Source organism: Crassostrea angulata, chromosome 3, assembly GCF_025612915.1.
Source record: "Crassostrea angulata isolate pt1a10 chromosome 3, ASM2561291v2, whole genome shotgun sequence".
NCBI classification, from domain to species: domain Eukaryota; kingdom Metazoa; phylum Mollusca; class Bivalvia; order Ostreida; family Ostreidae; genus Magallana; species Magallana angulata.
In genome coordinates this window covers 48,251,979-48,265,594 of record NC_069113.1, presented here as the reverse complement: position 1 = coordinate 48,265,594, position 13,616 = coordinate 48,251,979, and the positions used below count along the sequence as shown (strand labels likewise).

At 33.9% G+C, this 13,616-nt stretch overlaps 1 protein-coding gene across 2 annotated transcripts in view; it reads right to left on the bottom strand.

The window, feature by feature from the left end:
* Nucleotides 1-13,616, bottom strand: part of LOC128175795 (uncharacterized) — a 65,574-nt gene that overhangs the window by 25,254 nt on the left and 26,704 nt on the right. For both annotated transcript variants that reach the window (XM_052841639.1, XM_052841638.1), the window contains exons 39-53: nucleotides 9,769-9,901; nucleotides 7,151-7,345; nucleotides 6,602-6,767; nucleotides 6,308-6,375; nucleotides 5,793-5,893; nucleotides 5,420-5,566; nucleotides 4,164-4,253; nucleotides 3,484-3,590; nucleotides 3,125-3,212; nucleotides 2,575-2,724; nucleotides 2,015-2,194; nucleotides 1,749-1,847; nucleotides 964-1,058; nucleotides 367-632; nucleotides 181-273 (exon numbers count right to left, since the gene is read on the bottom strand). In XM_052841639.1, coding sequence (XP_052697599.1) covers nucleotides 181-273; nucleotides 367-632; nucleotides 964-1,058; nucleotides 1,749-1,847; nucleotides 2,015-2,194; nucleotides 2,575-2,724; nucleotides 3,125-3,212; nucleotides 3,484-3,590; nucleotides 4,164-4,253; nucleotides 5,420-5,566; nucleotides 5,793-5,893; nucleotides 6,308-6,375; nucleotides 6,602-6,767; nucleotides 7,151-7,345; nucleotides 9,769-9,901 — 1,978 coding nt within the window. The remainder of the gene's footprint in view (nucleotides 1-180; nucleotides 274-366; nucleotides 633-963; nucleotides 1,059-1,748; nucleotides 1,848-2,014; nucleotides 2,195-2,574; nucleotides 2,725-3,124; nucleotides 3,213-3,483; nucleotides 3,591-4,163; nucleotides 4,254-5,419; nucleotides 5,567-5,792; nucleotides 5,894-6,307; nucleotides 6,376-6,601; nucleotides 6,768-7,150; nucleotides 7,346-9,768; nucleotides 9,902-13,616) is intronic.

Sequence of the window (13,616 nt, the reverse complement as noted above, 5' to 3'; positions counted from 1 at the left end):
GTTTAAAAACAGAAATCTCATTTTGTTAATTAAAACACTGTTAATGTATAATTATTGTTGCAGGATTTAAATTTAGGATAGGCATATCTATGTGATGGGTTTAGATCCTCAATTGGAAAGGGTAAACTTTAGTTGCTGTAAATTAAGACAACCCCACCCCCTAAAATAAATCTTCCTGACCTATTTTCATGTTGCGTCTTAAGTCCTGTAGCCCACTGACTGCCTTCTGGATGTGGACATCAAAATCGTTGTTACTGGTTGGGGGCATGATGGCTGAAAGCAGAATAATACAATATAATACACTAACAGAGTCATTGGAGCCTGGTTACTTGTACGAGAGATAATGATGACAAAGCATTCACTTACACTGCAAGTCCACTACAGAGATTGTATGGAAGTAGGCCATGCACTGTAGGAACGGTGCCTTCAGCTCTATGGCCCTACGTATGGTTGAGGAGAGGAACATGTGGGGGTCCTTGGCCGAGTGCTTGAGACAGTCGGGGCAGGGGATGGTGAAGTCATACTTCACCCCCTGGTATGCCTCTAGGATCAGACTCTCGAACACCTCGTGGATGTGGAACAGGACAATCTCCGGATTTTTACCCTGAACATTTACTACCATCTGGGTATCTCTGAAATCAAAGGGAAGCTTGTTGAGTAGGACTATACAGATAATGCAGCAAAATAGACCTTAAAATTTGTGTAACAAACACACTTATTGCCTCTGCTGGGTTTTGAACCCAGATCCTCACAAATGCAGCAGACTGAACATCTGTGCTTCTTAAAAATTTGTAATACAACATGAAGATATATCAAGACAACAAGTTCCAACATATCCTAGAAATAATAACTGTAATGCTGAAATAATGTTAGCTCTACAAAATTACAGTCACCTCATATAGAAAATTTACAGTTTCTGTAGGACCTTTAAACAGAAGATGATATGCTTATGACTGAACTCACTTTGTTTGCTGCAGTAAAGCAATTTGTCCATCCTTCTTCAAGAATGATCCTTTTTTCCATATAATGTAATAGTCTGAGTATTCCTGAAGTCTCACCTGAAACAAGAAACAGGTTTTAAAAGATTCTACAGCACCTCACCATAATTCAAATACCATACAAACCAAATTGTACATCTTTTTTTTAGATGGGGGCTGGGGGGTGGGGCTCTATACATTGTGTTCAGTATACCACACAACAAACACTATAAAACCCCACTATAGTCTAAAGTAATATACCACACTAAAGTGTAAATTAAATTCACTACAAATAGAGTAAAGTATACTACACTAACATGTAAAGTAAGTATAACATATACAGCCGCTAAGTTCTAAGTGTACCATACTGCAGTAAAAAATATATAAAACAATTAATACAAATAATGTAAAGTATACCTCACTACAGTAAAATGTATACTGCATTAAAGTCAGTGTAAAGTACACCACATTTTAGTGTTAGGTAAACCACAAAAAGTGTAAAGTAAACTATAATACAAATGCTGGAAAGTATATCACACTACAGTTTAATTCATACAACACTAAAACACAGCAATAAATATTTGCGACATTAAGACTCAAGCAAACCTCACAAAAATTTCTTGCAGGCAAATAAATTAAGTTGGTTTACAGAAAGTTTACAACTTTTGACAAATCAAAAAGTTCTTTCTCATCTTCAAAGCAAGCTATAAGGAGTTCCCCAGATTGATTCAGCTAATTACAATTCTCTCTGACAGAAAGTTTCCATCTTACCTGTCCCCTGTTGAAGAGTCCCGCTGGCAGGTAGTCAAACATGTACACCATCTTTGTCTCAGTCACTCCATTCTTTTTATCTGGTTCTGGCCACTCAAACTGTTTAAACAGATCATAAATTATATTCAACCTTCTCAACCCTTAATCACACATGCACATGTATTCTAGTGAACATGGACTGCAGATGTTCATAAAAACATGAGAATATCTTAAATTTTGATATTTGGAATTGCACTCTTTATTTTATAAATTTGCAAAGTTCTTACCTTCGGTTTATTCTCAGGAAGGAGACATGGAACTAGATTCACTCTCTCTTTAGAACCCTCTTCTTGAGGAATACAGAAAGTCAAGTCAAACTCTTCAGTCAACCGTAACAGCCATTGATGCAAGGATTCTGGGTAATCTTTCCAGACTTTCTTTGAATCCTCGTGTTTGAGTCTTCCATTCTAAAGTGAAAACAAAGATGTGTTAATAAACACTAAGCCTCAATAAGTGCCATGATTATGAACCTACACGTATGCCTCAATAACGGCAATGTTTATAATGAACAAGCTTTAATAATGGCCATGGTTATGAAATATTTGCCTCAATATGGCCATGTTTATCAACCATTTGCTTTAATAATGGTGTCATGTTCATCATCAATTTGTCTCAATAATGGTAATGTTGAACAACACTAAGCCTAAAACATACATTGTAGGTAATCAAAGGTTAAAGACCTCACAGAGACCAGGCATTTTCTTAATGAGACCACCATTATCATATTTACCGGTAACCAATTTTGAGTTTCTAAATATAAGCTTATTTCAGAGTTTCAGACTCAGACCTTGATCGGGCTCTCCTTGACGGACACGACACATGCCATGACATCCACAATCCACTGAGGGTTGACCACCACTTTGGAATGGAGGTACTCGTTACCGCTAAAGTGCTGCAGGGATCCCAGATCATGTAGAAAGGCAACTGCCTCCGCAAACTGAAACGGTAGCATGATAAAATTATCTTAGTATACAATTCAATAATAGGGATCTTTCCTCATTCAAATAAGGGACTTGGGAAATTGAATGAAAAGTTAATCAAAACAAATTATCAGGTGATACACCAAAATGAAAGTGGGAAAATAATGCATTTTAAAATATTTGAATCATTCAGTCAATTTTTAATTTTTTTTATTTCAAGTATTGCATCTTTTTTTCTAACTATAAAATTACCTTTTTTGAAATGCATTAAATATGCATCTAGTCAACCTCTATAAACTATAATTTCTGATGGACCTCTATGAACCCTAGCTTTATTCTCTTATTAAACTGATATGTTTATTACTGGTCAAATACCACCCACATCTATCCTCGCATCTACCCAGATAATGAACGAACCTCTTTCTCGTTCACGATGCCTGCCACACCAGCTCGCTTAAAAAGCTGACTATACTCTATGGTATCCATCTTTGTTTTTGTTTTAAGCCTGAAAAATACATGTAAGAACTAGACAAGAATACATCAATATTTGATTAATGATCTTGAATTAGTCATTTTACTTTAACTTGTTTTTAATGCGTACAAAACTTTAATTGTATACATTATACATACAATGAGCATTATATAGGCAGCTTCATTTCTGCTTATGATCTTAGAGATCTTAATCTAAACATATGATAGATAAGTTTTGATTGATCAGCAAAAAAATTTACAATCGAAATGAGGTACATGTATGAAAAGTCAATGTATCTTGTTACTTCTTAATGATTTCCTCCAACTCCAGCCAGGCCATTGGAATAGACTCCCCCATGTATCCCTGGGTCAATGTCACAGTTATCAGGTTATTCTTCAGATCATCAAGACCCTTCAAAGATCACAGCATATTGCAACATACCAACAGTCAAAGACTACAGTCAGAGAAGGCAAGGCAAAGCCAAAGCATCTATGGATATTAAAAACCCAACAAATTTTTGTAGACAGTCACATTACCAAACCTACCAGCAATAAGCAATTTTTTTTTTGTGTTAAGGTCCAACACTTTTTTTTAAAATCACATATATAAAGAAGATTGTAATGAATGACAATGACGTGACAGGTTTTTATTGAATGACAGAAAAACATCATTTTACTCCTAAGTAACACTAACTGCTAGCATATATTCAAGACTGATAAGGCTTATATAGTAGATGAATTGTGTCTTTTTCTATTTAAATCTATAAAATATACGGCCAATAGCATCGGAATCATTCATGGTATCATTTACTATTGTTTCAATAGGATGGCTTATATAATTTAAAATTAGATGAGAAACTACATAATGTCTTCCTCTTTTATATGCAAGGTAAACAGAATACATTTGTTCATGTACATAAATACAGATCTCTCTCTCTCTCTCTCGATCTCTCTCTCTCTCTCTCTATAATCTATGAATACACACCTGTCCAGTAAGAGAACTGACAAAGTAGAACCCTTCGATCTGACTGAATGATGCCTTAAGTTCCTCCATCGGTAGCTCAATCTTGGACACCTGTATAATAACAATTCATTCATAGGTTGAATAAATATGTCTTTTAAAAACAAAAATATTTTCATAAACACCATATTCACTACAATTTACAATTTAATTAGACAGGGTTGTTTGTGCTCAAAATTAATTTTACCCAAGTTGTCAGAGATTTTGCTTTTAATTTGCCCCAACCCAGTTGCTTTTAAAGACAGCATGTCTTGCAGTTTTCAATTCGCTCCATTTTCCAGAAGTCAATGCATAATAAAGAACGGGACAAAATTAAACAGGTGTGAGAAATAACACAATACTTTTAGACACTAGATAAATAATTTTTATTTAATGCATAACATCTTGAATTTTAACCTAAAGCATCATAATGGAAACATTTAAATATTTTCTAAGTTGGTGAAGATATTATTTCAGTGATTTACTTGTACACTGCATGTATACAAAACAAAGGCTGTGCTTAAAATCTTAGGGATGAAAAACTGGGGGTGATATATACCCACAAAATTTACAACAATTTAACAACCTTCTACTGCAATCTTGAACTTGAAGCACTGTAACACTGAAAAAATTTACTATTCTATCGCCTTTGTTAGAAAAATTAAGCCCTAATCCGTATCTGACTTCTTTATACCAATACATGTATTAAGAACTGTTCACAAATATCTGGTCATGGACATGATCTCTATAATCACACAAATATTAATTCAATTAAGCACTGAATCATTATTCTTTTAAAGATATAGTCTCATAACTGCAGCAGTGTGTGCATACAAATTGAGTAACATGCGTATACGTGTTATGAAAATTTGTATGCATACACTGCAGCTGCAGTTATGACACAGTTCACTATACCTTTCAAAACATAATGATTTAATTTTATTTACATTTTTTTTATTTCTTGCCTTCTCTGCAAATGTGATTTATACCTTAAAAAGCCTATTTTATCCTATGGGTAAGTTCATATATAAATAGAAGAGGCATTGTAACAACCACGTGTGTACTTTGATTTTCGCTTGTGATGTTGCATTTTACAGTGTGCGATGTTTGTAACGTCATAATAAAACTCAACATTTTAAGCTTTCTCTACCCGTGAGTGTTACGGTGTCATACAGTAGTTTCCAGACACTTTACATGCAAAAAATATGTGGAATGTAAATATTAATTGATAATGATTCTACCTGATCAATATGGGTTCCCACAATGAGAACTGGAGCTTTTGGAGCATGGACAGAAATTGAGCTGAGCCAGAATTTAAGTCCAGCATGCTCGTGACCGAGTCTAACATTCCAGACGAGGAAGTATACAGCTCTGTTGGATAGGAAAAACTGCAATATATGAAGTTACATGTGTGAGCTATATACAGTGAATCTGAGAGGGAAAACTGAAATATATGAAATTACATGTGTGAGCTATATACAGCCAAGTTTACAGGAAAAACTGCAATAATTATATTAAATCATATGAGTTATAAAGTAAATCTTTATAAAAAAAGAAGAAGATAATTATATAGAGCTTAGGACCACTATGAAGGGAAGTATACACATGACTTACATGGTGGGTGTTGTAGTACACGGTCTGTCCAGCAAAGTCCCAGATACTGTAGGAAATCTCCTCTCCATCCCTGGAGGTTTTCCAGGTACAAATGTCAATACCTGGAACAATGAAATACATGTACATGCATATGGACTATGGACTTGACAAGCTTAAATGAAAATGGACATTTATAAAAGTTAACTTCTAAAACAATTCAATTATCCATAAATCATATTAACTATTACTCAAGAATTTCCATGTCCTTTTAACAGTATGACAGAAAATAAAGTCTGGTATGTCATTATTTATTTTATATTCTACATATCACACACAAGATAAATATTACTCTACTGCTTAATTACAAAGTTACCCTGAATCTCAAAAGAGAGTCAGGGCGTAGTTTATCTACTCATATTAATATTAATATCATTTTGTAAAACTTTATTTTGTTAAAAATTAAAATATCAAATGTTTTCATTTTTACCACTATAAAGTTTACCCAGATAAGTACATTCATGATTATTGATACCTACCATCTGTGATGCTTTCATGCCCAGTAAGGCTGGATTTGAGATCATCAGATTGAAGAGCTCTTGCCAAGCTTCAAGACACAATGATAGAACAATAATGTTACATTCATAAAATGTATCCTACTGCTATATAAATCTGATTACTGGATCAACAAAAAATTCCAAATGATCTAAAATATTCAAGATCTACATCTAGAGCTTTTTTTACATGCATATATCATATCATTACAAGTTTAAACAAAAAAATCAGGCATTTGATATTGTATGCATTTATGATAGCTATTCCAGGAGACCCACCTTGTTTTCCCTGCTTCACCTAAGCCGACCAGCATTAATTTGGTTCTCTTACACTCCACAGAACCAGACAACAGACGCCTCAGATAACCGTAGCTTGCCGTGAAGCCCTGGCTACGAATCTCCTTGGGTGGAGTTTTCAAAATTGGGCATTCTGCCATCTCTAAAGCTTAATTAGAAATAAAAAAAAAATTCCAATGTCTCATATCATTATTTATATAAATTTAGAATATTTAGTATTTTACATTTCTATAAATGTTCAAGAATGAAGATATCTTTACTGTTAACATGTATGATATTTGGCATGGGTTCAAATTAGCATATTTCAGAATGTACCTATTTATTTATATAAATGAACATATGCATGTGTAAGCCTGTCATTGGGCAATGTACTTAATTTTGTATAAACTACTTTTGGTTGAAAACACTGAATAGATACACAGCTAAATGAATAATGTTCTTAGTATCTTACAGGCACAGCTGTAACTGAGAGATTTAAGCAAGAATCAAAAAACATAATCAGAGCAGACTGATCATCCTAATACCACTTACACATTAGCGGCAGACTGCCGGCCTCAGCAGCAATGTTGAGGAGGTGGGGGTTGTAGCTGACCACCAGGTGCTGGAGGCTGGAGAGCAGGGAGATGCTTTCAGGGATGTGAACCAGCCCCTGGTAGGACAGGTTAAGGTAACGGAGGTTCAACAGTTGCAAGATCTGCATCGGAAATCCACTCTCTGTATTCTCATCTGAAAAAATCAAAGAACTGATACAACTGGAAGTTGTTTTTGCAAAACTAAGAGGATTTAGATGGAATTCCACCGTTTCATGTACAAATGGCAGATCTCTGGCTGTGACAATCACTGTTCATATCGAACGCACCCAATTTTGTTTTACATAATTGGGTTCCATAATTCTTTGCAACGGGCTTGGCCGACCCTAACAATAGGCGCTTAGAGATACCCGGCCGAGCTGTCCAGCGATAAATACGTGCTTAGTGTGTGAAGGGGGTATCGTGTTAGAAGCCTTTCGGGCATATATTAGTCTCTCAAGTTCAGCATTTGACACGGACACGGATAGCTGACCGTGTGTCATATTGTTTATGTTGAGAAGATGATGATGTGATGGTGATGTTGATGACGATGATGATGTTATGGTGATGTCGACGACTACGATGATGATGATGGTCATGTCCATGATGATGTCGTTCATGGTCGATGACGATGTGATGGTGATGTTGATGACGACGATGATGTTATGGTGATGTCGACAACGATGATGATGATGGTCATGTCCATGATGATGAAGTAGATGATTATGGTGATGACGATGATGTCTATTATGATTATGGTGTTGTAGGCTATGATGTTGACGATAGTGTCGATGATTATGATGACGATGGTGATGATGATGATGATTGTGGTGACGCAACTACTTTAGTTGTGGTTGTCCGTAGTTGGTCCAGGACTACAGCCCTGGAGATTCGGACACTCTTCTAATATATTTTTGGTCATTTGTATAAACATCATATTTTTTCTTGTTGAGTGAAAGGTGTGTGAGTGTTTGTGTAGTTTAGTGTTTATATTTCTATCTTTTCTTTCTCTTATTTTTTTGTTAATAAATTTTGTTAAATTTAAGATGTCTTTAGTTGTTGTTTTTTGGAGTAGCCTCCGCTCATCCCGTTACACTGGCCATTTCTGCTTATCTCAAAAGTCTTAAAAATATGTTATTTAGAATGAAATATCAATTAAACTTCAACAGTAGTACATTTCTAATTGTAGGGTTGAAAAAAAAGCTTCAATGAGACTGATTCTTTTCTTGAATATTCATATGCACAAGTACAAAAGTCATTAAGTTCAGTTCCTGATTCAGTTACCGTATTTTGGGGGCATATGCCGATGTGGGGCATAGGCCAAATTGCTCATTTTTAGACAAAATTCAAGAAAAATCCTTAGACTAGCCGAATTTGGGGATAAGCCGATTTTCAATTGATGATTACTATAGTGAAAGTATGACCGCTGATTAAGGAAGTCATCGTATGAAGTACATACTTTCAGAATATCGATGTAGAAAGTCAAAAGAGTAATTAAAGTTATTAAATTTGCTTAACATATATATTTTAAGCAATTTTTAAAAATACATCTGTGTTTTGTGGCTGTTTGGTCTCTCCCGTATTTGTCGGTGTATCGTTACATATCGTAATTTTACATAGTGTAAATTTAATTGCAACACCAACCTCCAGGTTCTGTCCGGTAGAACTAAGTATAATATTTTACCAATTCTTTTATATTTTATTAATACCTTATTGCTAAATTTCATTTAATCAAGTTATACTTTGAAAGCTACTTGTAAATACGGGGTATGGCGTCCATTAGCTCAACGCATGGTTTCATATTCAAATAGAGTTATCCCCCGTAATCGCTATGAATGAGAAAACGAAATACCAAACATAAAATATTTGTGTTCTTTCCATTAATTAATTAAATAGTGACTTGCCGTTATGCAGAGAAGTTGTAATGTTAAAAACACAGTTAATGCAATGAAGTGTAACAGTGTACACTACGTGTCTCCAGGTTGTGTTTGAGTCACAGGTTTCACACCTTTGTATATAAACACGACTCCAGAATACCGTTATTTCATCCAACAGAAAATTAATTGTAAAAACAAAAAGCATTTGATTTATTCTACACCATAGACCAGTGATTCCCACGAACGCAGACATGAAGAATTCACAAAAATTCCGTCATATTACATTCTACCCGGTTTCATTTTCTTTTTTACTACGCAATAATAGTTTCCAGGGTTCATACATGAACGGGGGAAAAAATTCTTTTGATTGCCTCGTACAGTACTGTACATTTTATTACTCACGATGTCCTTACAAAAATTATCAATGGGACAACTATGGAACAAAAGGATGAAAAAAAAACCAACCCTCATAATAAACTGCTACAACAGTACAATGGATAAAAACAGTGGATTTTATATTTTACTGTTAAATTTTTTCAAATTTGAGTCTACGATTAGCCGATCCCCGGGGGATAGGCCGGGGCTTGCTCATCGGGGAAAAAAAATACCGTCCTATGCCCCGAAAAATATGGTATATGTCAAAAGTATTGGATACAACTTATCATATTTATCAAATTTATAAAGCTATCAAATAAACACTTACCAGGTAATTCCTTTCCTTTGTAACCAAATCTGGGGAAAATGTTGTAAATTGTCGCATTGAGCCTGCCAATTTCATTCTGGTCTAGAATTCCATTGCCATCTTCATCAAAGGCTTTAAACAACTCCTCTTTGTCCTAGGAGAAAAATCACTATTTGAATTCTTATTACACCAAGTCATAAAGTACTGTATTCTAGAAAAATGTTAATAAAATAATTAAAACATAATTATTTCTGCTCCTAATGCAGATTTAGCTGCAGGAGATCCACATGCAGTAACAAAGTAAACAAGAATAGAATTCCTGGGTCCCCCGCCGGTCAAGCAGTATACTAGTATCTATGGAACGCCAAATTAACATATATTCAAATATTTGTACCTATCTTCAAATAATTGTACCTATCTTCAATTCAATTGTACCTATCTTCAATTCAATTGTACCTATCTTCAATTTAATTGTACCTATCTTCAAATTGAATTAGAGATAGGTACAATTCAATTATACCTATCTTTAATTCATTTGAAGATAGGTACAATTGATTTGAAGATAGGTACAAATGCAATGAATTGAAGATAGGTACAATTGAATTAAAGATAGGTACAATTGAATTGAACCTATCTTCAATTACTAAAATATTGGCAATAATGAATACTCCCTGTATAGTACGTCATTTCCGTTACGTCACAACTTATAAATAAAGTCATTCGATATACAAGATAATAATAAAAAATGGATGTCCTAAAGATCTATAAAAGAAAAATCAGAGGTGACATTACTGCTTAACACCTTCATATATTTATAAATAATGAAAATGAAAAAAAAAAAGATTGAAGAAAGGCGACATAGAAATAAAATCGGGATCGGGATGATAAAATAGGCAATATATAATTATGATTTTGTCAACTTTTTGAAAGATTGAGCCTTAAAACAAACAAAAACTCATAATAATTGTTACCGCTTTAATAAATAGAGTGATTATCAACTGAATTATACATTCTTTGATAAAATTATGGAAAAAAATAAAGCCAGTTTTTTTATTTATATACTAGGTATATATAGTGACCCTAACTACGTCACTACCCAAACTCCGTCACTTTTGGGGTATTCGGGTATACATGTTTTAATAAATAAATGATGCCTTTTGCAAATATATTGCATACACATATATATTTCTTCTTTCATCTTCGTTGGTTGCTCGTTTCCCTCCATGTTGAAATGTCTTCAAGGGAGCGTTCATTATTTTCAACAATGAACAAAACGAATTGAACCTAGGTATAATTGAATTGTACCTATCTTCAAATCCTTTGTAGATATGTCTGAATTGAACCTATCTTCAAATCAATTGTACCTATCTTTAAATGAATTTTACCTATCTTCAAATGAATTAGAGATAGGTATAATTCAATTGAACCTATCTTTAATTGAATTGAAGATAGGTATAATTCATTTGTACCTAGGTATAATTCATTTGTACCTAGGTATAATTATTTAGAGATAGGTATAATTATTTACACCTATCTTCAATTCAATTGTACCTATCTTTAATTCAATTGTACCTATCTTCAAATGATTTGAAGATAGGTACAATTAATTGAAGATAGGTACAATTATTTGAAGATAGGTACAAATATTTGAATATTTGTTAATTTGGCGTTCCATAAGTATCGAGTCTATTGACCAAGGCTGATTTAGGAACTTGACCAAGGTATTAGTGGTATAAACATTTGGTATAAATTTAATGAAAATCCGTCAAAATTTGTAGACATGAGAGCGCTTACAAGGTCAATTTTTGGATAAAACTGAGTCATTATTGTGGTCAAAGTCCCATAACTCCAACAAAAAGTATCAACCTATGGTAGCAAGGGACAGTTTCGAATAAAGTACCCGTCAATATTTTTGTAAAATTGAGAGTTGCTGTACTTGAAGGCTTATGAGTGTTGCTAAAATTCATGAAATGATTTTTAATGATTATCATTAGTTAGAGGGGTGTCTCTTGTTGAAATTGATATGCAATATGTAGGCCCCTTATGTTAGGTACATGAGAATCAGAAGTAAAATGCGAAACCTGCGGCTTTGACTGTTGTGCTGACTTTACACAGTGAAATTGCAAGTTACAGACGGGAGGTAAAATAACACGAAAAGTAGGTGGATGGGACATTGTAAACTATACACCGGTAAGTTTCTGACATGTGATAGTGCAGCATGCACGCGGTACGGAAGGTCAACCCTCTGCAGGGAATTAGCTGGGGGAGGTCTAAAAAGCTGAAAAATCATGAAAAATTAGCAAAATATGAAAGGGTCAAAATCTCATAAAAACCAGTATGTAGAGAATTTTACAGGTTTTGATTAGCAATTTTCTTCAGAAATTGGTGATTGGCCTTATAAAGAGTGAATTAAAGGTATTTGTGCTGAATGGGAACTGAGGAAATTCTAGTTACAGAGTTCCGAAGACATGCATCCCTTGGCTACAATGAATTGGATCAAAAAAACTGTCCCCTGCCACCTTCAAGACTACATGGTATTTTCATATTTCTCCTTTAAGTGTAATTTTGAGTGGATTTTGTACCATAAGTAATACATTTTGTGAAAATGGATGATTTTCTTGGCCATAGATGTCATGACATCATTTATTAGCTAAAATATTCAAGGGGAGTAACTCCCTCTTAAATGTGTAGAATGACCACCACTAGAGTAAATTGGCTTAGAGAGTAGGCATTTCCTATCCTTATGACAATTAATAGGCTTAAGTTAATTACTGAGATAAGAATAAATACTTTAAAACAGTTTTTATCAATTAAATCGTTAAATTTATGAATTTGCAGCCATTTTGCTGTCTGATTTTATGAAATAACATTAATCCACCCGACTTATATCACCTAATTTTTTTAAAACAGCATATTTTTATTTCAAATGAACTTTACATGTAGACAAATGCAGTTATCAAAGTATACAATATGTCAAAAAACTCAAGTTTTTGCTCCTTCCTATCAAAAAATGGTATTTTAGATGTATTTACAGAATTGAAAAAGCCACCCCCTCTTTCCAATGGACTCCATTACCATTACATGTAGAATATGTAACTGTACATTTGACCTTGAAATAACATCTGCTATGATAATTACTCTTGAAATGAACAAAAAACAACACATTTTTACCCTTTTATTTTATATATGCATCAAAAATGTAGAAAAACATGTAAAATTTGAACCTTTTTCATGGAATTCTCATCCGTCCCCAGGTACCCGGGTGTGTTTGAATTTCGTTTTCATTAAACGCACATGTCACACTTGTAGGTCTCACTAATTTAGCAAAGTTGAAAGGAGACTAGAAACCAGAATATATAAGTTATCCACTAAATATGATTATAGGCTTAGTTTTTCATGAAAACAAGAAATCACATGTAGGGCGACATGACTTTTTGTGAATAAAAATGCTACAAATCATCCATTTACCAAAAAAGATCAATTTTAAATATCAGTGATGGTTGTTTTCAATTATGTGTAAGAAATGACTCAAGGAAACTGCCACAAGTTTCATAATATTAGGTTAAAGTGTTCAAACTAATGCTTCTTGTAAAAATCAAAAGATAGGGGGAGGGTATACATGTGAAGGGATTTCTAAGTGATGTGATGCTTTTATCATGATAATATCAAGCAGATGCATGTAGTATTCAATAAGGTTTCTTATTTAAGGAGGTTGAACAACAGTTGACCTCTAAAAGATTAGGTAAAGATGCTTTATTTATGGAGAGCCCTGTGAATCTGTGTTAAATAGAGGAAAGTGGAAATGGTGGGTTCACTTAAATGGCCATATTTTTCTTAAACCTCAATGGAATTGGCAAAATGTGGTGTAC